The following is a 24,716-nucleotide window of genomic DNA, read 5'->3' as shown; positions in this document are numbered from 1 at the left end:
AGAAAGATTGAAGGCAGCTTTGGGGAAGGAGGCGGAATATGTGGAGGGGGAAAGGTATCACGGAAAGGCGGCAGGAGGAACCGGGAGCGCGTGGGGGGGAGCAGGGAGAGGGGGCACGGGGGAGCCCGGCTGGGGAGAGAAGGAACAGGGAAAGGATGGAGGAACAGGGTAGCGTAGGGGTGAGTAGGGGAATAGAGAGGGAGGACAAGGAAAGGAGAGTAGGGGGGCCCGCCCGGGAGGGAGGGAGGGGAGGGCTAGGGGGGAGAGGGAGGGGGGGGGGTTTGGGGGGGGGGAGGGTGTAGGGGGTGGGGGAGGGGAGGAAGGGAGGGTCGATAAGAGAGGCATAGAGAAAAAAAAATACAAAAGAAAAGAAACGCGCAACAAAAGCAAAAGAAAAAGAGATATAGAGCCCGACCGGCCGCAACCTCCCGCTCCGAGCGCCCAGCACCAAATGGCTCCGCCGGGCTCGCCCCGCGGTTTAAATACCCGCGGCCCCGCCCCGCGCAGGCGCGCTGGGGCCCCGCGCACCTGTGCGCGCACCTGTGCTGGCCCCGCCCCCGGCCCCGCCCCCCGCCCGTAAATGGCGGCGGCTCCGCGCCCGCCCCGCGTTCTGTGTGGATGCTCGGACGGACTGCGGCGGGACCGGCGCTCGGAGCTCCGTGCGGGGATCGGATCGGGGCAGCTCCCGGCCTGCGCGGCATCCGAGGCGCTCAGCTGAGATCGGGATCGGGATTTGGGTCCTGGGCCCGCCGGTGTCTGCTGGGGGAGCCGGGCGGAGCCGCTCCTTCCTCGGCGGGCAGGGAGGGGGTGCCGGGGCCGGGGGGTCGAGGCGGGATCGGGGCTGGGATCGGGACCGGCAGCGCCGCGGCCGGGAGGAGCCGCTCCGGGACGGGCGCCGCCGCTCCAGCTGCGGCCGGCCCGGGGCTCGGGTCCCGCCGGGGTTCGGGTCCCGTTCTCGCTGTGGCCGCGGGGAGCTGGGGCTGCGTCGGGGCCGGGACCCCATCGGCACCGCCGCTCCCGCAGCGCCGCCTCCGGCCCCGCGGGCGGACACGGAGCCGCCCCGCAGCCCCCGCGGGATGCCGAGCCCCCCCGCCCCGGTAGCCCCGTGGCCACCGCGCTCCCCTGCGAGCAGCAGCGCCCGCCTCCCCCGTCCCGTGTCCGCATCCCCGGGGGAGCCCCGCCGGACGAGCGGGGCTGCGGCGCCGCGGCCGGGAGCGGCCGCTCCGCCGGGGCCGCTGCTCCCGCTCCGGCTGTGCCCGGTGCGGGGCTGGAGGCGCCGGAGCTCCGAAGGGCAGAGAGCACCTCCTGTCCTTGGCTCTGCGGGGCGGGAGCTGCCGTGCCCTGCCCGTGGCTCGCAGCGTGCCGAGCGCACGTCCCGGCACGGGCACCGGCGCACGGGACAGCGCTGGCACGGACACGGCTGAAGGGCTGCCCGCGGCTCCTCGGCCAGGGGCTGCTCCCCACAGGCACGCAGGGATGCTTCAGCCCGGACAGCCGACAGCGACAGCCGACAGGGACCCCAGGGAACGGCTGGCATTACCTGGGAATGGAGGCACGGGCCGTTTGCAGAGGGGCTCTGACGGCAATCCCTGTTGCCGACCTCCCCGAGCTCCCACACAGCTGCCAGGTATGTTCCAGCCACCCCAAATCTCCTCCCTCTTTTCCAGCCGGAGGCTATCATTCACCAGCAGCATTTGAGCCAAGGCAATCTTCCTTCACAGGTACTAAATGCCAAGCAAGAGCCTTGGAGATGCCTTGAAATCAGAGGTTGGAGTGCAATTATGTTTGGAGATTTCCAGGGAGCCAGCTGGAGGTGCAGAAGGGATGGAAAACTCTCACAGGTGGGTCCCACTGGAGATGTGCTGCAGGCAGGGATGTGCATCCCTTTCCTGAGGGGAAAGGACATGCAGAGGCCACTGCCGAGGCTCTGAAAGGAGCTGAGCTTCTGCAGGAGAGATGTTCTGCCTCAGCACAGGCCGGGAGCTCATCCAGCCACTGCCTTGTCCTGCTTTAAAACATCAACTGGAGCCTGAGCTCCGGGGAGTGAAATCAGTTGAATTCCAGGGAACTCTGTCAAGTGACCCCAGACACATCCCTGGGGCTGGGGGATGAGGGTTTTAAATAGCAAGTTCTGTGGAATAGAGACCTGTCCTTGTCCTGATCCCACTGAGCTTCCCTGGAACCTCTGCTGGTTCCTGACACAGCTGGTGCTAAAGTGGCAGCTCTGCATGGGAATTTCCAATCTCCACGAGGCACTGTCAGGTTATTCCAGCAGGAATTCAGCAGGGAACCTGGGGCTGTGGGTATAATTCATCTGAACTAGCAAAGCTGATACTGAACCCCAAATCCAGGCACCATACAAAGAACAATCTTTGTGCTAAAGCCCCTGGGCTGGGAAATTTCAGCAGCCAAATGTATGGAATGATCTAAATCCCAGCAGGCAGCATCCCCCAGCGGGACAATCCAAGTGCCAGGGTGGGAGCTCTTGTCCTTCCCCTGCTGCTGGTGGGACAAATTCCCTTGGCACAGCTGGTGGGGCAGGAGCTGAGAGCAGGAGGGGCAGGAACAGGGATGGGAGATGAGGCTGCTGGAATGTCACCTGGAGCACCTGAACACGTTCTGTCCCTGCAGGAGCCAAAGCAGATCCCTCCTGGCCGGGCTGGAGGGCAGCTGCTGGATCTGCTCTGGGGGAAAACTCCCTGCCCCTGCCAGGAGCACTGGCTCTGCTCTTCCTCCAGCTCCTGAGCAGTGTCAGGGCCACCGTGAGGGAGTTCAAACCCGAAAAATCCCCACAGCCCACGGAGTGAATGATCCCAGGAGAGAAACGCAGCATTGAAATAAAAATCTTACAGCTCTGTCAAAAAGGCTGTGACATCACTGCAACGGGATTCCCAGGAACCTTCTGGTTTGCTCTCGGAATGCTCTTGGTTCTCTTTTATGTATTTTTAGTCCCTCAGTGGGCAGCTTGTAGGATTTATTCTGGGACTTAGAGGTTGAGCAGGGTTGGCTCAGGATTGACCTTCACCTCTGGTGCCTCTTTGTGCAAACACAACGTGGCCGGGCTGGGTGAACTCGTGACCTCAGCTTTCCCCTCCAAAATGTCCCTCACTAATTTCCCTGGGGTGAGCTGGGATTTTGGCCCAGACTGTCACTCCTCGCCTCCCCGTGCCCGCGCAGTGTCCGTTCTGTCCCCACGGTGCCCTGGGGACACCGGGGGGTCCCTTTGCCTTTCTCCTGCCCCTTTCCAGCCCGAGGCTCCTCTGCCCGTGTCCCACACAGCACAGGGGCACCGAAGGGGAAAGGCTCCAGAAAACATTTCTGCGATTCCTCAGCAATTATTTATTTATTTATTTATTTACTTATTTAATCACATTCTTCTCCTCTTCCCCAGGGAGAAGAACATGAACTCACAGCCACCGAGGCCTGACGGGTTCCTGCAGCGAGAGCTCGGTGCGTGTCCGCAGAGGTGAGTGCAGCACCTGAAAGGAAAAAACACAGGGGAAAATGGGATTTATTTTGCTTCAAAGTTATTGCAAGTTCTTAAAGCCCAACCAACTTTTGCTCTTGCTTTTGGTCGGGTGGAGCAGGAGCAGTAGGCAGAGGTGGTGCCATCGATGTGGACGTGCCCGATGCTTTCTGGGGCAGAAAAAGGAGATTAAGCTCACCTTACATCAAGCAGGTATTTAAAAAGATTTATAGCTCTTCAAACGTAGCACCCTTTAATTACCATAATGTTTCTTCCATGATTTTAACTAATTCTCAGTGTATTTTATAAAACTTAAAATAACACCTCCTCCCCATAAAACAGACTCATCAAGCATTAGATAAAAAGTCCTTGTGCCAGTCTCAGGCTTCCACATCTAACAGGAGACCCTCCCCGTAAGCAAACAAAAAAAATCAAAATAACGTACCAAAACTAGTCCTTGCTAACACTAAAAATACAGCTCGACCGTATCCAAAAAACCCCCGATTTTATTTATTCCAAACACCAAATATTCTTAAAATTCTAAATCAATAACTCTTAAAAAAAAACCCCATCAAAACTTACTTCAAATATAGAAAAGCCTAACTGTATAGATAAATATTTGTCCAAGCCCACAAAAAATATAAAACAATCTAATCAATATCCTACATTTAACAAAACCCACTACACAAATTAGTACCATTTAAAATGTAACATAAATAAAAATCTATTACTGAGAAACATATTTCCCAATAAATAAAACCACCCTGTAAAGATATAAGTAATAATCTTAACTCAACAAGCTAAAATGTCTCCAAAACCAAAAGACTTAAAATACCTTCAATATTTATAAATAACAACATTCAATATGTTAAGTGTTAATAAAATCAAACAAAATTAAATGTCAATACATTTAAATAAATACATTAAGTTTCTTTTTATCTATTAAAATTAAGTTTATTATTCCTTACTATCAAAATTCATTCAATCTAAATTTAAATGTTATTTAATATAACCTATCCTAAGTTTTATTAAAAATCACTTCTCTAAACTATACAGTATATGGTTAATATTCTTAAAAAAAATAAAACAACTCAAATTAAAACAACTAAAAGAAAACACTACCAAACACCTATTCAGAAGTAAAAAAAATACAGTGTATTGTATCATCAATTTCATCAAAAATTCTGTTCTTCATTACAATCTCTACTCTTACATAAAATTTCTAATTCCTACTTTTTTTTTCTCTACTTTTACAGCTCTTAAAACAAGTTAACTCTCTAACTAATCTCTACACTAACTCTATAATTTAACCTAAATTTATCTCATAGTTTTAAATATTTTTCAAGACTAAAAAAAATATATTTCATTAAAAACCTCCTCCAAACTGTTAATCTGATCACTTTCCTCAGTTATTATTACAAAATCACTTCAATATAAAACTCAACTACAACATTAATTTCTTTTTCTAAGTTTCACACTAAGTAATCGCTCTCTCATACATTTCCTCCACCTTCACACTCTCAATATCCAAATCCAAACTCACAATCCTGTCCATAACCACTTTCAAATCTTTAAAAAAAAGTTTACTATATTCAAATATATTCTAAAAACACTTCTAAAAAATCCAATTATTAAATAATGTGATTCATCTTTAATCCTAACATTTTTACTCTTAACTACTATTTTTAAAAACATTATATAAAAATATATTAAGTAACATACACCAATTAAAATTTAAACTATAACCTAACCCTATATCTACCTAAATAAAATAATTAACAGGAAACCCAAATATTTTCTGCGTCAAAAATAAAATTCAAATAATTTTAACTTAACAATTTAACTTTATCAATATAACAAATAAACTTATTATTTTAAACTTAAAAAATCATTATCCACACATAATTATTTAACTTACTACTAATTTAACATTTATCAATTGTTAAAAACTCTAAAATAATGTACCATCTTTTAATACTTACTAATGATATAATTTCACCTATGTTACTAATTATAGATATTATCTAAGTAATTCCTAATTATTATCAATTTCTTCTTTACTACATACATTATTTTATTCTTATATTTCTTCATGCTTATAACTGAAAAATTATAACAACTTATACCATTATCTTGCAAGTCTATACAATTTTATAAAACAAAACTTAACAATACTTATTTCTTATATCAAAACATAAAGTTTACTTATATCTCAACAAGTACAAAAACCCAAGTAAATTTCAATAAGGAACATAAAACCAGATCACACAAAAAACACACTCACCACTCCACAAAACACCAATGTAAATACACAGATAAATTACACTATGTAAATACAAATGTAGATTATGCAAGAATTGCAACTTACACCTGACGTCTTGTACTGCACCCACCAAAATATATAAACTTTAGGTTTCTTTATAAATATAAAAATCAATATTATAAAAATCTTATTTAATAACTTTCAAAGTATAAAATTCTATCAAATATTATACTTCTACTCTATTTACTTTATTTACTTTTAATTATATCACTTTACCAATTAACCAACCTAAAACAAACATTTAAGTAACTTTCACTAAAGTTTCAAGTTTAAATACTTTGTATTTATCTAGCACTTCTCAAAAAAATCCATTTTTTACCTACTTACTTAATATACCAATAAAAAACATTACAAATAATCCATATAATTAAAAAGCCCTTACATTATTAACTCTTAATATAAAAATAGTTACCAATTTAAAACAAAAACCTCATTTATCCAAGGCGGGAGATGGGCATGCAAGGCAGTGAAGTGCCAGGGAGTGGTAAGAGGCCAAGGCAAGTCTAGGGTTGGCTTTGTCAGGAAAGCCAAGGGAATAAAAGCTGGCGGGAAAACACCAGAAAATTGTGAGAAAGGAAGAAAAGGGGTGTTCCTCTGGGAAGGTGACACGGCTGACAGGCAGGCTGAGGCGCCTTCCATCAACACCTGCAGCACGGGCAAGAAACAGGAGGAGCTGGAAGCCGCTGTGCTGCAGGAAAGTTACGGCCTTTTGCATCTCTGGGATGTGGTGGGATGAATCCCATGACTGCAGTGTCACTACTGAGAGCTCCAGCCTGGTCAGAAGATACAGGGGAGGAAGGGGAGATGGAGGGATTGCCCTCTGCACCAAGAAGTGGATTCCACGTGAGGAGCCGTGTTTGAAGAACAGCCACGAGCAAGTCCAAAGCCTGTAGGCAAGAACCCGTGACCAAGGCAGCCAAGGAGCCCTGTGGATAGTATCTACTCCAGGCTGCCTGATGAAGGGGATCCTGCTGACAAAGGCTTCTTTCTAAAGCTACAGGAAGCATTGTGCTCGTTGGCTTTCGTCCTGCTGGAGGGCTTCAACCACTGCGCAGTGCAGATCCTTTCTTGACAGGTGACTGAAACAGAGTTCCAGTGACCTTCTCAGTTAAGGTCTGTCACATGCAAAGAAATGCTGCTTTTAGCATCACTAGAAATTAATGCCAGCTGTAGATATGACAAAACCACAAGTGTCTTGCCCACTGAAAATTTTGAAAGAAAGCAGACTGTCTTCAGCAAGATTTAGGATCAAATGCAAAGAGCCACATATCTCTTACCTGATTAATTTCATAGCCACGATTTCGTGTCTTTTGGCTCTTAACATGGATAGTCTTAAGCTGTACTTTGTCATCATTTGGTCAGCTCATGAGGTTTTTTAGTTTTAAAAAAGGCAGAGAAACTGCAACTATCTATCTTTGAGTAGAGGAGCACATACAAAATGTCAGGGTGAAAGATTACTCATACCAGTGTGAAAAACGCTAATCACTTGGTTTTTAAAAGTTTAAAAGTTTAATAATAATAAAATGGTTATAAAAATAATAATATCACTAGAGTACTAAAGTTTAGAGTTAGGACAATTACAAGACAATAAAAAAAGTAAAGAATTACGGACGTCCGGATGTTCTCGGACATTAAGTTACGAAAAGCATGACTTGTGAATAAAGGAATCACCCTTAAACTAATATACTTGTTGCATATTTATATATCTTTTATGGTTACGAATGCATTCTATTTTAAACAAGAAACTCTGTTTGTTGTATGTTAATTGTTTCCTTTAATCCCCTGGCATCTTTGAGTCTGAGTAAGGCCTGAAGAAATTAACTTCTTCTGATAAAAGCCATAAATTCCTCTGCTTTGGAAGATTTAGGTGTTCTTTGAAGTAAGTATCTCATTCCTAAAAAAAAACTTCCCCACATACATAGTCTCTATTTTAACATTAGGTTAGAACCTAAAACTGTATTTAACACACTACTTAAGTGAATTAACACAGCATAACGTTCTAACATTACACATAGAATATTCATTATAGCCTTTGCGAAAAGCCAATCATAAAATATGCATTTTTCACACCAGCAAGGACAAGGAGGTATTGAAGGAGACTGTTGAAGGAGAGGTAAAGTCTTAAATGCTAAAACTGAAGACAGAGCATCACTAAGTTAAAGATTTGTCTATTTGCTTTTAAACTGATACAAAGCAAGACAAAGTAAATTATTATAACTACTTCAAATCTAGTTGAAAATGTGCTGAGGTGTGCATTAAGACCAAGGTGGAAGTTTACAAGTTACAAATGCTTAAGACAATTCTTGCTAGGGATAGATAGCATTGCATCAGGCAGTTTACTATTCCAACCATTCCTGAAAGATGTGCATCTCAAAAAGATATGGCATATGAATTCTTAAATTAGACCAATAATGACATGCACCCAAAAAAGAAAAACATTCTCTCTTCTCCCTTTCTTTTCTGCTTTCTTGTCATAGTGTGACTAAGGAGAAACTGAAAGAATCCATGAGTGACAGAGCTGATTCCAATCAGTCCTCCCCGATGGAGGGATCAAAGGCCAACTGTAGTGGACCAAACAGGGCTTTCCCCTTGGAAGTGTATTCCATCCCGTCGAGATCAGCACAAACACAAGGGATGAAACCGACTTCCCACGGCTGCCATCCAAGCTATGACACTGTAACTCAGTACCACCTGCACATTTTTTTTGCTTGAATCCTTAAAGTAATGATTCTCTCCATCTCCATCCCTTAAAATCCAATTCTGTCAGCTTTTCAGTGTTCAAAAATGAACTAGTTAAGATAGCACTGGGGAAAGAAAGAAGAAAATAAGCATATTTTATTGTGTAAGTAATTAGATTTGAGATGGAATTACTAAAAGGTAAGCATACATGGACCCCCCACACACACAGTTGTCTTTTTGCAGTTGCACTTAAGGATTGTACTTCAAATATGGTTACACAGATATCTTCCCCCCTCCACATTGACTGCCTCTTAATATTAGAACTAATCTGCCACAAAATTACATGAAATAAAACAGTGAGAAATATACTTGAGAATGACTGTTGTTTACGAAATGGGTAATTTATAGTATACAATTACTGATAAGGTAGAACAAGAGTTCAAAAACTGGACTGCATTACAAAGCACTTCTTCAAACATCAATTTTGGATTATTGCTGGAAGGTACTAACTGGTCTGTTATAGACTAATTTACAGACATTCATAAAATAGTGAAAAATGCATGCTTTAGAAACCTGGGACATTTCATGCCTTTGTGCTAGCAGAACATGAAAATGGAAGTGATTGGCATTTTTCAATGTAGGTTAGTAGCATTTAGAGTTTTTATTCTGGTGTACTAACTGATTCTTTGTATTTTTTCTCTTTTTCTTCAGGTGATTTTTCATCTTCAGGTTTAGTCCATGGAGGGCTGCGAAACTTCTGTAAAGGTAAAAATATGGTGTATAGAATACATATATACATAAACAGAAATAAAAAAGTCTGTTAAAATTGGAATTGTCCCTAGAAAAGGGTCCTGATCTCTAAGTGCAAAACCATACAAGTCTGATGCTACATACAGCTTCATATCACTGCATATTATATATATATATATAAACAACCACATAGGTATTTAATATTTAATTATTTTGGAAAACTCTCCTTACTCCTGCTTCCAGGGCTATACACATGACACTGTCAAATTAAGTAATTTGACTACCAGCTTTCTAAATATTTAATAGTTTGCAAATTGTTACCAGCCAGAAATAATTTTGAACAGATCAATTACAATCAGACACAGTCAAAGTCTGAATTAAGTAGTCTTCTCTTTTGAGACAGAACTTGGTGAAGAATGTGTAAGTCTACTTTAAGTAACTGAATCTCATGAGACCTTTTAGTAAAACCCCAAAAATTACTCTGGAAGAGAATACCTGAAAGCTTGTCTCTGTTTCTGCTGCTTCCAAACGAGATGTTGAATCATTACGATTCCCCAGACATGTCTTGGCCACCTGTCAATAGAAATGTCAGAGATAACTACTTCATATTTTTTCCAAAAATATTCAGTTTAAAAAAAAAAAAAACCAAAAAAAAACCAACAACAACAGCAAAAAAAAACAACCCAATTTGGGTCTTCTTTTAAGCCTCCTTGATGAAATGGAACTAAGTTTTCATAGCTAAACTTATCCCAGACTCCCATCATCCCTGTAACAGTCTTCAACAATACAGTCTCGTGACAGCGAGTTTAACAACTTCATACTTACCCAGCTTTTTTTCTTCGTGTTTAAATCTCATCACCAATAGTGAAGTTTACTTCTACAGGTGGTCCTAGGGAACAGAAAATTAATTACAAGTGCCTTTTATGGGTGAGGAAATAGTAACAAACAGTAGAAAATCAGCATTACAGTTAGAACTTCTCTATTACTATTCTCTTGGCTATACTCTGGATTCTTAGGTATAATAATCCCTGAATAGGAATATAAAGTCACTGAATGGAGAAGTCAGGTGACTCTCAAGGCAGAAAATCTTGCTGCATTACTTCCTGTCATTTTATTCAAGAAATAATGTCATATTCTTTGCCAATATGCTTTTTAATATCTGGGAAAGCAGAGTTGCACAGCATAAATAAAATTAATTACAAAGTGGATTTTTGAACTAAGGAGATCTTCAGGTATGAAACCAGAGATTTGCTCAACACTGGAAATTCTACTGTATTTAAATCCAAGTCCCTTCAGGAGTAGGGTTAAGGATGCAATAAGAAAAGGAGCTGAAAGATTAAATACAGTCAAATATTCATAATACTTGGTCATTGCTCTAAAATGAGTTCACATTGGAATTTCTCTACTTGTTTTGCTATTAAAAGTGACACATTTAAATGGAGTGAAAACTACAAGGTTTTTTTAAAGTTTTGAGTCAGCAAGACTCTTTCCAGTGTAACAGTGGGAGGGGTTTAGTCATGTTTAAGCTACTGAAGGCAGCCTCTGAGATGATGCAGATGGATTTGATGTGGGGAACTCTTTCTCATATTTTCCCACTCTAGACAGTAGAAATAAAAATTGGATTCATGTAGGGAATAATCGAGGCAGTATTGATTAAAATAAAGTCTATTGATAAAGCACCTACTCCTTTTATGACAAAAAATCAAACATCAAACAAACATGTGGTTTATGTCTTAGATAAAGACTAAAAAGTCAGATGACAGGGTAGCAATTTTTCGTAGTCTTGAAATACTTCAAAACCTTATACGTGTGGTCCTGTCAAAACTTCCATTTAAATTATTTACTCTTAATCTAGATTTAAAAAAATTATTCCAAGCTGAATTATCCTCAGAAAAAATGAAGATTTAGGTGACTTCTAGGTGTGTGGCTTGAGGACAAAAGATACTCTAGGTCCAACAATCAATAGTATTGCAAAATGTGTAATAAAGAGGATAGAAATAATGCTAATTAAATATGATAATTTACATATCCAGAATTTTCTCTGACTGTACCTACTAGAACATGAAATCAGGTGACCTATTTCACCAACATCATTTATAGGAGATAGGAAGCAAAAACTATTAATTGCATTAGTAATGCTAAAGGTCAACTTCTTAAGACATATGCAAAGGAAAAAGAAAAAAACAACCCCGGTCTGCTTTAGAGAAAATAAAAGTGAACAATAAAACAATGCTGTATGAGTGAGTAGTCTTGCAGTGTCTTCATAGGCCAGACAACAAAGGCTATCTTGATAGGAAAAGAGCAATAAAGATTAAGTCTGTATTATTTCACATTTGTTCACTCAGAGATCTTCTCCTTTTAGTAGCACACCATATGGATCACTGTTGGAGAAAGACAGGGACTTTTTCCTAAGGATGTCTTTATGATGTTAAAGCATAACATATTCATTATTGACTCCTTATCACTGTGAAACATTGTATATCATTACCAAATAAATTACAGCTTGAAAACAACAACAGTTCAATAGCCAGCACTGTAACCAGCTCCTGTGGACGAGGTGCAAACACACACACACAGAGGGCTGGGTTTAACAGAACACAAACTGAATCCCACACACATATGACCTCAGGCATATATATATATATAAATACATACATATACATACACCCCCACCTGTGTGTATTTATGTGTTTTTATATGTCTATATCTACATGCATATATAAACACATAAATATGCAAACACGCATAACACATATATCTTTGTGTCCCTCAGCTAAAGATCAGCGGCAGAATATAAACTCAATGAACTAGAATACCTTTCACACCCTTAGGTGACAAAGAAAGCAAAATATTAAACTTCTGTTATTGTTGTTAGTTCCCTCTATGCCAAATAGTGGATTGTTTTGTATGTTTGTCCGTCAGATTTCCTCCCATGAGAGGTACAATCATTACCAATGGACAGAATGGGAGCTCAACATGGCAGAAACTATCAAAAAAGCAAAAACTATTTGCTGTGTTGCTTTCCTCAGCTTAGCGTGCAGCCCGATTAACAAATTATCTGTGTGTGAAATTATGGCTATAAAATCTGCATATTGATTGGTCACGTACACAAAATTTGGGAAGTTATGGTATTCAATTGTCCTAGTAAACAGCACTGCAAAGCTGGAGAGCTTCACAGCTGGATGTATAAATGACAAAGGTGGATAAACAAAGGGTGCATCTTTATTACTGTGAGAACCCCGGCCTTGCTCTGGGGTCTCATGTGGTGGTGAAATTCCTCCTCCAACCCGTGCTTCCAAAGAAAAACTCCGCAGGCTTTAGCTGTTCGGTCTCAAGGCAGTTTATCGCTAGTTATCTAACAGATTATGTTCTTGGACTGCGGCTGTTTGATCAGCGGCCTGGGTAGAGGCACACACACCCCCTGACATCCTCTCGATCTGCTGCCTTCTTCGTCTCCCTCTCCGCCCAGGGCTGCTGCTATCTTTTATAAGATATATTACGTATAACATGTTTACAATTATTCCCCAATACCTACTACCTACGTTGCCAAGTGTTTTTCTACTCTAAACCGATCTGTCAGTGCCAACATCACCAAGAACATGGAGGTAAGGAAAAAGAAGGAGGAAGAACAGGATCAGCCCACTTTCCTCCATCTTAGAACTTCTGACCCCCACCTACAAAGTGAAAACCCCCCTGTACAATACTAAAAAAATTTCCCCTCTACTTTGTAACTACTTTTACTATACTATCTAACCTTTTGTGATTGCTTGTTCCACCTCCAAAGTTGGCAATTCATTCCATGGCTCAAACTCAAAATCACAGCTGTTTTTCAGCTGTCTGCCAGGGTCTAGAATGCCTCTGACCAAGGCCTGGAACCTCTAAAAATGTCTGAGAGACATTTTGAGTTCCCACATATTAGAAAAATTTTAACACGCCAGTCAGAACTCAGCATGTCCAGTGGCTATTGAATCATGCAACTTTACCTGCGAACAGCTGGACAATGTAAATATAAGTATTTTCTACTGCATCAACTCAGCAAATCAGAACTGGCTTTATGGTCAAAAAAACCATAACAATTTAAGGTCAAATAATCAATTCACAAGTGAACAGGAAATCAAGTTTAAATAAGTGGTATTATAACAGTTTTTGCAGTTAGAAAAATCATTCTGCTGCTCCTAAAGAGCATCATCCAGATTTAGTTGACCAGACATTGGAGTTTCAGTGTTCCTGTGCATCACTGCTCCTCTTGGCTTCATAGGGCACAAAAAGCAGATAGGGAGGTTGTTTGTAAAGCACGATGGGGGAGAAAGTACTGGGTTAATTCTGAAGAAAAGAAACCAGATACAGGAGAAAAGAATGGTGTGGTTAGATCAACTGACAAACTATTTATCTTAGTTGTCAGGTTAGGTTCACAGTTTACTCAAAGACACGTTTTATCAGATTTGCTCATGAATTTGTTACAGATCTGTACTGGGAGCTGCTTTAATCACTGTTTAGAAGAAAGATACAGAACAAGAAGTATGTGAAATGTGCATATACCTTCTCAGAAGACACCTCTGCAGTTTTTCATACGCTTTTCCTGTTTTAGATCAGTGTGCTAAGGGGATGGTTAAACTCCGATGATGTAACTTCTTATGACCTTCCTCTTCCTAGTCCTCATTTACAGAATCAAATTTCCTTTAAGGATTTTATTTGCTTGAAATTTCGTTATAAAAATGGTTATTTTTTTTCTCTTATTACACCCTTTGGAAAACAATTGGAGAGTGCAATTTGATCAAAGCTCTGAAACAGATTTAAGAAAATAAAGCAAAATGCTGTAGTTGCTTAGAAATGTATACAATTTTGGCTCCAATACAGAATATCCTTTGTCGTTGAATGATTAATGAACATAGAGTGTTTTTTTACTGCAGGAAATTAAGGCGGTAAATAAAAAGCACTACCACTTCTATTTATCAGAGAAGATTCTGTAAGGACAAAGCAAAAAATCTAATAAGAGAACAAAGAATAATTTTATAAATTCTTTGATGTTGTAGCAATACCAAGCAGGTAGTTAAAAATGAGATGTTATATGCATAAGAATTATCTGACACGAAAAGGCAATTAAGTAAATTATGGTGTAAAAGCCAAAATCCCAAAAGCTTTTGGGAAGACAGAAAAGGGAAGGAATACAGGGGAAAAAGCTCTGCAGAACTCTGGTTCTGCACAGAGGCTTTCAGGAGTCAGACATAAGAAAGCATCTCCGGATAAGGCTAAGAAAAAGTAGTACTGACAAGATGCCTCTAATAAAGTACAAATAATAAAAAGAATGGAAACTTTTACAATACTGAAGGTAATTTGGAGGGGGGTTTTGATGAATTTCAGATGCTGTATCACAGGATATTCTACCTACTTCTGGCTATTGCTGGTCCTATGCCAAATTTCATTACAGATAAATATCAGCAGCGTCTAATTTCCAGATTTGCTACTCTGTATCCCATTTGCCAATAACTTTTCATTTTTTGTATTTCAGTATTTGTTCTAATGTAAACAACACTAATTACTCTGAACAGGCATAAACCCCATAAATACAAAATTGCAGAAAGATCACAAATATAAGATAGAGATGCTTAGCCGTACAGACTTAAAAATACCAGTTGGAACCAGCAACTAACCATTTTGCTTTATTTTTTGCCTCAGTATCTATAAGGTTGCATGTTCTTCTCCAGTTAGTCTTCACTACCTTAATTCTTTCTAAATAGAAATCACATTTTATTTATCAGAGACACAATAAAAGGACCTTTGTGAAGTTCTGAGAAAGGATTATTGAAATAATAGGTTTCTAAGCAATGCAGTTTCTAGTACATCTTCACTAATATTACTTTGAAATGCTGCATTACAACCTTAACCATCCAGCCTTAATCTTCCTTCATTTGAATGCAAGAAGCTGTAAAAACTTCAGAAAAAAATGACAGAGTCAAGTAATGAAAAAAACAATTAAAACTCTTCCTAAGTGTTGCATTTTCTCCAAGTGATACTGTTCACAGGTACAAATGGCAGCTTTGACTTACCAAAGAATTAGGATCCTTTGGGTATAAATTCCTTCCAGTACTTTCAGAACTTAAAGTGGTATTTCTAATGCCACTATATGTAGGCTAATTGTGGAAAGAAGATTTTTATTTCAGTTCTCAAAGCTAATAATTTGAATTCCTTGTGCCTTTCGTCTCTCTTTGTTAATGTGAGATGATGATGATGATGAAGAAGAAAAGGTTGCTAACCAATGTCATCACCTGCACTATTTTTATGGCCATCTTAGCCTATGTTAAGATGGACAGGGTGTCTGTCTGCTGATGGACTGAACAGTTAAAAATACAAGCTGTTAGAAGGACAAAAAACAACCACCTAAATAAGTAAACCACCATCTCACTAACTAAAACCTTGATTTTATGGAAAGGTGAATCTTTTAGGTGTCTTTGATTGCAATACTTGATGCAGAAATTAAATACTGGTTTGACTTTTGAAATATATTACCAGTTATTTTCTTTTCCTTTCTCTTTTAATGTATTCACTTCTGTATAAAAGACCTGTTTAAAATGTCTGATACAAGTATTTAGCCTAAGAGGAAGAAGAAGAGGAGAGAGGAGGAGAGAGTAAGAGGAAGAAAAAGAGAAGGGAGGAAGAAGAAGAAGAAAGAGGAGAGAGTTAGAAGAAAGAGGAGAGAGTGAGAAGAAAGAGGAGAGAGTGAGAAAAAAAAAATGAAGAGGAGAGAGTAAGAAGAAAACAGAGCAAGAAAAATAAGAGTCAGAGATAAAAAGAAAAACCAAAAAAGTCAGATTGGAAAGAGAAAGGCAGAGAAAGAGGAAAGAAAGGTGGGGTAAAGAGAAAAAGAGTGAAAGACAAACAGAAAAGGAAGCACTTGAAATGAAAGAGAAAAGCAAATAGAGAGACAAGAAAAAGAAGAAATAGAGCTGAAAACCTACAGGAAAACAAATGGAGAGACTGAACACAAGGTAGGGTTCAAGAGAGAAAGAAATAGAGAGTTAGACAAAAAAGTTAAAGTTGGACAGAAAAGGAAAAAGGGTCAGAGACAAAGACAATGATAGCAAGTGTTAGAAAGACAAAGGCTGACAAAGAAAAAAAAAAGAAGAAAACATAGTGAAACCTAGATTGAAAGAGACAGACAAAGAGACATGGGGAAATACATGTAGAGGAATGGAAGAAAATAGGGTGAGAAGGAAATAGGGTTAGAGAAACATAGAGATGTGTTAGAAATGGAAACAAAGGAAAACACAGGCAGAGACAAAGAGTTACACATGGAAGGATAAAGTGAGGAATAGACTAAAGAGGAAAGTAAGAGGCAAAGGGAGAAAAAGGGTGAAAATGATAGGACTCAACCACACCAAAGAAAGACAGGAGATGAATGGTGGGCAGGGCAGAGGGTAAGAGGCATCATTATTAGGGCTGATTAATCTTTATTCCCTTAAACTTCAGCAATACACAGGGAAACAATGCATACAAATGCAAGTACAGAGACAAATACAACAAAGAATACATCATACCTAGGCACAAAAGTACAAGTCCAATTTACATACAGCAAAATACATCAAAAGATAGGAACAACTGCAAAGACAGAACAATATAATGTACTACAAGCCAAATACATATTGACACAATATAACCGTGTCTCCATTTCAGAAAAGTCCACAACGCTTTTATTGTTATGACGCACCCGGAACAAAAACGGCGCAAAACGCTCCGCCGACGTGCACGCCCCCTTCGCGTTACGCACAAACTCACATTCACGGCAACTCGCTCCGGAGACTCCCAAAAAATCCTCCTGCCTGATGAAAACCCCCCCTGAAAGGCAAAGGCCATACACACAAGGTTGTATCTGCTCCACACACACACACAGCTGCAGACACAAGCACACACAAACTCTCACAGACAGACACAGACAGTCACACTCTCACACATTCTTCTGCTGACACGCTGGCTGCCACCCTTACGTGAAACGCTGCACTGAAGAATATGCTTAAACGCTTCTTCTGACCGCAGGACCTCCATGTCAAATGGTAGATTCCAGGAAATTCTGTAGGGACCCGGGGACCTACGAGACAAGGGGAGGCGGTCAGTGACTGACTATCTGAGAGCTAGGAGCTATACCAACTCTGGGCCCATCAGTGTTGTACCCCAAACCCCGCAGAGAACAGATGAACGGCAAAGCTTTATAACTGCTCTACCTGAGCGTGACTACTTGCCTGGGCAAGGCAGCTCCGATCATAATTGCCACAACAGAGGTGCATACAACATAAGCCAACGTAGGTACATACAGTATAAGCACAAACAACATAAGGCAATGTAGGTACATACAGTATAAGCACAAACAACATAAGCCAACGTAGGTACGTACAGTATAAGCACAAACAACATAAGCCAACGTAGGTACATACAGTGTAAGCACAAACAATATAAGCTAACATAGGTAGGCGCAACATACGCACATACAATAGAAGCAGACACAGGTAGGTGCATCATAAGTGCATACAACGTAAGCTGACAGAGATACAAGATAAGTGAGGACTTGATATAATTCTCCAGAAGACTAATTTTTGAGCCCTATATCCTTTGAGAAGGCAGATGCTACGGAACTACTGTGGTCAGGTGATGAGGGGCTAATAAGCTCCGTACGGAAGTCCATGAGAAGGGCTACCAAAACTGAGAATGAAGATGGATGAGAACATCTCGTGTACATCGTCCGGACCCAAAAAGTGAATATGTAAAAATGCCAGAATAATTGATATCCGGGAAGGTACGTGAGCAAAATATGGCCAATACGGCACAAAATGATGTTGCTAAAGCATGGAGATGTAACAAAGGCCTATGACACAGACAACGTGACACGGACACAGACAACGTGACACGGACACAAGTGGAAACTGCCTGGCAATTTCACCTTATGGACCCAAGATTCCTAGCCCAAGATGAGCCATGGGCTGATGATGCCAAAGAAAAGAAAGCCCTAGGGCAGTAGCACTTGATGATGACATGCAACTCCTTTCAAGATGTTAGTGCCAAAGCACTTAAGAGGAAGCCTAAGAAGCTCAGTAGGCCTAGAGAAGGAAGAAATGACTACAGGGTGACTGTAGCTATAGCTCCAGACATGAAGGCGGGCTCCTATGGTGAAAAGATCCACGACAACGTCAAGAGTCAAAGAAGGCCGCCGATGCGAACGTCACGAGAACCAGAGAGGGATCGGAACTGCCCTGCCCAGCGAAGACTCTGGGGGGGCTGAGGAGAAACCCTCTCCCTTTGCTCCCGAGGGGCCCGTCCCACTATGGGCCTCTTCTCCAAGCTAACATCAAATAGCCTCCTGTGATAGTAAAGGTTTTCCCCCCATCTCCCACCTACTGGCCCCAGCACTTGGCTTTTGCAAGACAACCGGATGGAATCCAATGTCAGTTGGATGTGGACGGCGAGACGTTCTCTGCATCAGCTTCGGTGCTGCCGTTTCCAAACTTCAGCTACGCTCCTCCTCAGGGTACCTAAGACAAAACAGAAAATGCAACTAGTGCCCACGAAAAGAGGAATCCCCGAAACTCCGACACACCGCTGCCCCGGCTCACCTGAAGTCTCAATTTGACTCCACAGGCTGCCTGGAGGATACCTGAAAAACAAAAAGGTACACACTTAGCATGCTGCTGCATAAGGGTCACCTGTGAGTCACTGTGCCAAAATGCCAACTCACCCGCTCGCCTCTGTTCCTTCACACAGCTAGGGCAGCGACAGCACCTGCAAAAAAACAAAGCAAAACAACCCACACTGAGATACTGTGAAAACAACATCCCCCTGACCTGAAAAGCACACCCACCCAGACCTTACGCTTGCACCCACCTGGCCTTGGACATCCAGACATCCGGACCAGAGACATCTTGCAAGATGACTGCCTAAAATAAAACAAAGTAACCAAGAGTGGATGCTTACAATTGCACCAAAACCTGAAACCTGAGCAAGAACAACTCCTTCTGTCCACTGCTCACCTGGCACACAGGGCCTTGACTGCTGCTATCTGCCTGGACCTCCTAAAAATAAAGGCAAAGAACACTGCTCTAACACGGTCACCCTTTAGGCTTCCCCTGCAAATGCAAACAATGACTGACCTGATCATGGCAGCACCCTCACCCAGGACTGGGGCTCTCTGCCACTGATCTGAACTGTCTGCATCTGAAAGGAAGTTAGGACTAATGTGAAATGGCTGAGGGAATGAAGCCCCTTAGCAAAGGCTGGGGTTAATATACCCTGATTGGGCCCGCCGCTCATTCCCGTGGCACCCAGGAAAAGGGAAGGGGCAAACCCCACCGAGTAGAAAAGCCCTCAGAGCAGCTGCAGCTGTTCGGCTCCTCTGGCTTGAATTCAAGGGGAATAAAGGGCTGGATATAGAAGGAAACTCTTCAGGGAAATGACAGCTCTTTTTTCTACAACTACTTGGAGCGAAAGGGCAAAAAAACTGGTAAGAAATAAAACTTTGTTTTTAGGCAGCATATCTAGATAAGTTGGGTAATTTGCTGTTAACTTACATAATTATTCCTCAGTGACTACTAAGTAGTGCTCAACATGAGACTAAGGGTGGAGAAAAATACTAATTATATGAACAGTCTAAGTCTTCTTCTTGGGGTTACTAATTAGGACTAACTACATTATAAATAAGAAAAATAATAGGCTCCTGGGCAGCATAAAGGTTAAGTATGTGCTAGGCTTGCCTTTCTCTGAGGTACTTAGTCCTAGGGCACAGAAAGAAGTGCCCTGAAAGGTAGTTTTAAATGCTGAAAAATCATTTTAAAAGAGCCTCCTTCAAGTGAATCCCTTAAAATGAGGAAATGGGGAATTTACCTCCACTGAAATGGATACCGTGGCAAATAAATGGCTTCTGCCCTTTCATTTAATCCCTTGAATACTGGGAAAAGAGAGGCTTTCCTCACTTTAAATCTCTCCAGTGATGAAGACAGAGGGATTTTCCCCTCAATCCAAACCCTTAAGAAAGAGAGATAGCTGGGCTTCCCCCTCAATTTAAGCCTTAGGACAACAAAAATGGTTACTCTTAATTCAAACCCATAAACGACACTGTCAAGGTTTTCCCCCTCTATTTAAACTGGAAAAAAATGGAATATGGGGATTCCCTGTCAATTAGCACCCCTAACAGCATAGAAAAGGCAGGGACTCTTTCAAATGAGACCATTAAAATTGCAGGGGAAGTGCGTTTCCTCATTATTTGAACGCAAGAAATGACGGAAAAGGAAGCTTTTTCCCATACTTGAAACCCCTTTTCTCTCCATAACCCCTCTTTTTTCTGGGAGTGCTGTGGAAGGTCTGGGGGTTCTAGGGGAGGACTGACATAATAAAAGGGGAAAGTTGAAAGCTCTCCCGTGGAACCCCACATGCTGCCTGGCCTGCTCAGGTGCTGCCCCTTGGCAAGAGGGCTCTTCCCTTGGCATTTTCTCCAAGGGATGCTCCGTGCCTGGGTGGGTCCGGCTGCTCCCTGGTCCCTGCTGGATGTTCCGACCATAGCTCCTGGCAGGTGTGCCCAGGTAGCTGCACTGAAAGCAGCTGCTCACGCAGGGAGCTGCTACACCTAGGAGTGAGGGATGAGGTGAAGAAAGGTCCTGTGGGGTGTTCCCTCCCCTACACAGCCCCTTGCCAGACCCTTAAACAATGGGGTGCCAGATTTTCATTTCAAAGATAATTAACAGTCCTTCCCCTGGCCAAACAGGAATTGCGCTTCCAAAATTGCAAACAGCTAATGATTTCTCACAGACCACACCTGCCGACACCAGAAACTCCCGCAGCCCTTGGAGAGCAGCACGCCTTGAGTGAACAGACATCAACACACAGGGAGGGTGAGGTTGGTTTTACAGGGAAAAAGGGCAGAGGTCAGGTCACGAGGTCTGTGGCCCCAAGTGACTTTCAACATCTTTTCGTTCTGAATGGCACAGGATTAATCCTGGAGCAAAACTGCTGCCAGCAAGAGTTCTGCCTGCCCTGGAAGAGACAAGCACCTCCTCGAAACCAACATCAGGAAGTGTAGAGGGTGAGCCGTGTTTCACAGAGAATAGGGCCAGCAACAGAGTCCAAGAGCCAGGGGCCCCGAAAGAAGGGCCACCCCCTGAAAATCTGAATGAAGAAGGAGGTGTTGTGGACCCAAGCTGCCCTCATGTCGATGAGGAGTTGCCTTGAAGATCCCAAGTACAACTTGCAAATTGACATCAGGAACCAGGACTGGTGAGTTTTCTTTCCCATGGAAAAGGGCCAGAGTATGTGCCCAGGTGCCCCTGGCCCTCAGCTGGCCCCTGACTTCACAAAATCCAAATATCAAAGAACGTATCCCAGACCAAAGCTGTCCCCGCCTCAAACTTGTGCTGCCCTGAGAGTCCCAAGGGAGCCCTACAAACTGACATCAGGAACCTGGACTGGCGAGTTTTCTTTCCCAGGTAAAAGGACCGCTGTTTGTGCTCATGGCCCTGTGCCCACCACTGGGCCTCCTGAAATTCCGAATGGGATGCCAGATGCCTCCCACACCAAAGCTGCCCCTGGCTCTTGGCCTGGCTGCCCTTGCCGTGGTCCTGGGTGGCCCCGGGGTCTCAGTATGGAATATCCTGTGGCTCTGGGATGACATCAGCTCCCTTTGTCTCCTTTTCCATGGCAGATCGCTTCCAGGAGTCCCCGAGTCCTCCCAGCTGCCCCAGTTCCCTCCCAGTGTGCTACCCAATGTTCCCGCTTCCCTCCTGATTTTCCCAGTGTCCCTCCCAGTGTTCCCAGTGCAGGTACTGGACACAGTAGAAGTGGTTCTGTAACTGCTTTGAGCCTTTATTGCCACTATGGGAAGGCTCTGAGGGTTCTCGGGGAGGGCGGGAAGGGATGTGGGGGTCCCAGGGGTGCCACTCTGGGGGTTGGAGGTCCCAGATGGATTCCGGAAGGGGGGCATGGAGTGCTTGAGGGGGTCTCTCAATTGTCACACCGGGAGGGGCTCCAGCGGGTCTGGGGAGGCGGCCCAGGGTGTCCTGGGGGCCACTGGGGATTCTCAGGGATCCCTGGGGACTATTCAGGGGGTCCCAGAGAGTTCAAGGTGGATCCCTGGGGGATCGTTTTGGGGGGTCGCAGGGGTCAGGGGGATTTCCCAATAAAGATCTGGGGGGGAAGGGGGAGTCCTTCAGGGCCTGGCAGAAGGAGGACAACTAAGCATCACCAAACATGTTACGTCAATCTCCTGATACAATCTAGAGCCCAACTACACCCTGCATTACAAATTTCAAGTCCCCAGGACTTGTGCTATTACAGGCTATGCAGCAGGGCAGAGCAGCTGTGGGACAAATACGTGCAGACACCCGTGACACAGGACAGGGAGAGAGAGCTTTTGAGGAGAAGAAAGGACCGAGAGACCCAAAGAACACAGAGTGCACCAGAGACAAGTGACAGGACACACACCAGAACTGCTCTGCCCTGAGCACCTCAGCACTGTGATCAAAACAGACACTTTCCCTTTAGCTGGCCTAAGGGGATGCTTCTTGCACATCCCTGCCCCCAAAGCTGATCCTAAAGGCCCTCCCATCACCCCGCTTTCACCCCATCTGTGGGCCTTAGCCCTCCACTTATCTCTCTGGCATCTGGGGATGAGAATCCATGTCGCGTGCCAATGGAGGCTGCCTCGCCTGCGGGGAATGTCCTATGGTCACCGGGCTGTGGTCCCGTGCTCAGCTACAATCGAGAACACCAAACATCACTGCATGATCTTAGCTGCACAATGGACAAAACCCAGCAATCCTGCTACTCACCATTCTCCAGAGAATGCTCGGGTCACACACTTTGGCCAGGCTCGGAGGCTGCCACCGTCATCGCAGGGTCTGCCTGGGTTAAGAAGAGACAAAGTGACTCGGCATTGCTGAAACACGAGTGGACCTTGGCTCCCCCTCCCTACCTCAGCGACTCACCGCAACTTCTCAGCCATTGCCAAAGGCAACCCTGATGCAATCTTGAAATACAAAATTTCAAGGCTTCATCACAGAGTCCTGCAATACTTCCCAAGAGCTCACAAGCACAGAAAATCCAGGCCATCAGCTGTTGGTGACAAGGGCTTGGCATACGCTGAGTGGATTCCCTAAAGCACACAAACAACAATGGATGCTTACAATTGCACCAAAACCTGAAACCTGAGCAAGAACAACTGCTTTTGTCCACTGCTCACCTGGCACACTTGGCCTTGACTGCTGCTAACTGCCTGGAGCTCCTAAAAATAAAGGCAAAGAACACAGCTGTAACACGGTCACCCTTTAAGCTGCCCCTGCAAATGCAAACAATGACTGACCTGATCATGGGAAAACCCTCACCCAGGACTGGGGCTCTCTGCCACTGATTGGAGTTGTCAGCACCTGAAAGGAAGTTAGGACTAGTGTCAAAAGGCTGCAGGACAACTTAACAGCACCAAACATATTATGTCAATCTCCCCATATAATCCAGAGCCCAACTACACCCTGCATAACAAATTTCAAGTCCCCAGGACTTGTGCTATTACAGGCTATGCAGCAGGGCAGAGCAGTTGTGGGACAAATACGTGCAGACACCCGTGACACAGGACAGGGAGAGAGAGCTTTTGAGGAGAAGAAAGGACCGAGAGACCCAAAGAACACAGAGTGCACCAGAGACAAGTGACAGGACACACACCAGAACTTCTCTGCCCTGAGCACCTCAGCACTTTGATCAAAACAGACACTTTCCCTTTAGGTGGCCTTAGGAGACACTTCTTGGACATCCCCATCTCCAAAACTGACTCAAAAACCCCTCCTGGGGAGTCCCAACCCGGCACCTCTCTTCCATCCCCTCTGTGGGTGGTAGCCCTCCACTTATCTTGCACATATCTGGGGATGCAAATCCCCATCAGGTGCAGAACGAGGCCTCCTGCCTGTCTGGGAAGTTCCAGTTGTCACCAGGCTGTTATCTCTTGCTCTGCCAAGAGAAAGAAAACCAAATGTCAGTGCACTACCTTAACAGCACATGGGGCAGAACCTGACAATTCTGCTACTCACCATCTCCCAAGAAGTATCGGGCCACACACCTCAGGCGTGCTTGGATTCTGACACCGTCATCTCAAGGCACACCTAGGTTAAGGGCAGACAAGGTGACATGGCACTGCTGCAACTTGAGGGTACCCTCGCTCCTCTTCCCTGCCTCACCACAACTCCTTGCCCATTCCTGTGGGTTACCAGGAGGGGACCTTGAAATGCAAAATTGGAAGGCTCTGTCACAGGGTCCTGTAATGCTTCTGGCAAGACCACACGTGCATGAAACCCGGTCCATCAGCCAGGTGGAGACAGAGGTATGAGTACTCTGAGTGGATTCCCTAAAGCACACAAACAACAGTGGATGCTTATAGTTCCACCAAAAACTAAAAGCTGAGCAAAAACAACTGCTTTGGTCCACTGCTCACCTAGCACAATGGGCCTTGACTGCTGCTATCTGCCTGGACCTTCTAAAAAT

General features: G+C 43.6%; 1 protein-coding gene and 3 long non-coding RNA genes across 11 annotated transcripts; 2 read left to right on the top strand and 2 right to left on the bottom strand.

Annotated features, from left to right (window-relative positions):
- Positions 1–1,426: 1,426 nt before the first annotated feature.
- On the top strand, positions 1,427–17,762 carry LOC146768550 (uncharacterized). 8 transcript variants are annotated; one of them, XM_085567307.1, is made up of 5 exons: positions 1,637–1,841; positions 3,392–3,466; positions 3,588–3,679; positions 9,180–9,233; positions 16,890–17,762. In XM_085567307.1, exons 1-5 carry the CDS (start codon positions 1,729–1,731, stop codon positions 16,916–16,918), a joined length of 363 nt encoding a protein of 120 aa, XP_085423433.1. In that variant the 5' UTR covers positions 1,637–1,728; the 3' UTR covers positions 16,919–17,762. The 8 variants fall into 8 exon arrangements, 3 of the variants coding, with proteins under 3 accessions (XP_085423433.1, XP_085422854.1, XP_085423963.1); XM_085566728.1 differs by lacking the exon at positions 16,890–17,762 and adding an exon at positions 15,777–16,345; XM_085567837.1 differs by lacking the exon at positions 16,890–17,762 and adding an exon at positions 13,682–16,345.
- Positions 8,607–19,383, bottom strand: LOC146768549 (uncharacterized). Its single transcript, XR_014952892.1, has 4 exons — positions 18,599–19,383; positions 10,044–17,301; positions 9,714–9,791; positions 8,607–9,225 (listed from the first exon to the last, which is right to left on the bottom strand). It is a non-coding gene; the product is annotated as an uncharacterized LOC146768549 (long non-coding RNA).
- Positions 19,384–20,936: 1,553 nt separating this feature from the next.
- On the top strand, positions 20,937–22,039 carry LOC146768548 (uncharacterized). The gene is made up of 2 exons (XR_014952877.1): positions 20,937–21,090; positions 21,182–22,039. It is a non-coding gene; the product is annotated as an uncharacterized LOC146768548 (long non-coding RNA).
- Positions 22,040–22,220: 181 nt separating this feature from the next.
- LOC146768547 (uncharacterized) lies at positions 22,221–24,235 on the bottom strand. Its single transcript, XR_014953003.1, has 3 exons — positions 23,174–24,235; positions 23,018–23,090; positions 22,221–22,940 (listed from the first exon to the last, which is right to left on the bottom strand). It is a non-coding gene; the product is annotated as an uncharacterized LOC146768547 (long non-coding RNA).
- Between the last annotated feature and the right edge of the window lie 481 nt (positions 24,236–24,716).

Source organism: Lonchura striata, chromosome 1 (genome assembly GCF_050655825.1).
Source record: "Lonchura striata isolate lonStrDom1 chromosome 1, ASM5065582v1, whole genome shotgun sequence".
NCBI lineage: Eukaryota > Metazoa > Chordata > Aves > Passeriformes > Estrildidae > Lonchura > Lonchura striata.
This window is presented reverse-complemented; position numbering and strand designations above follow the sequence as displayed.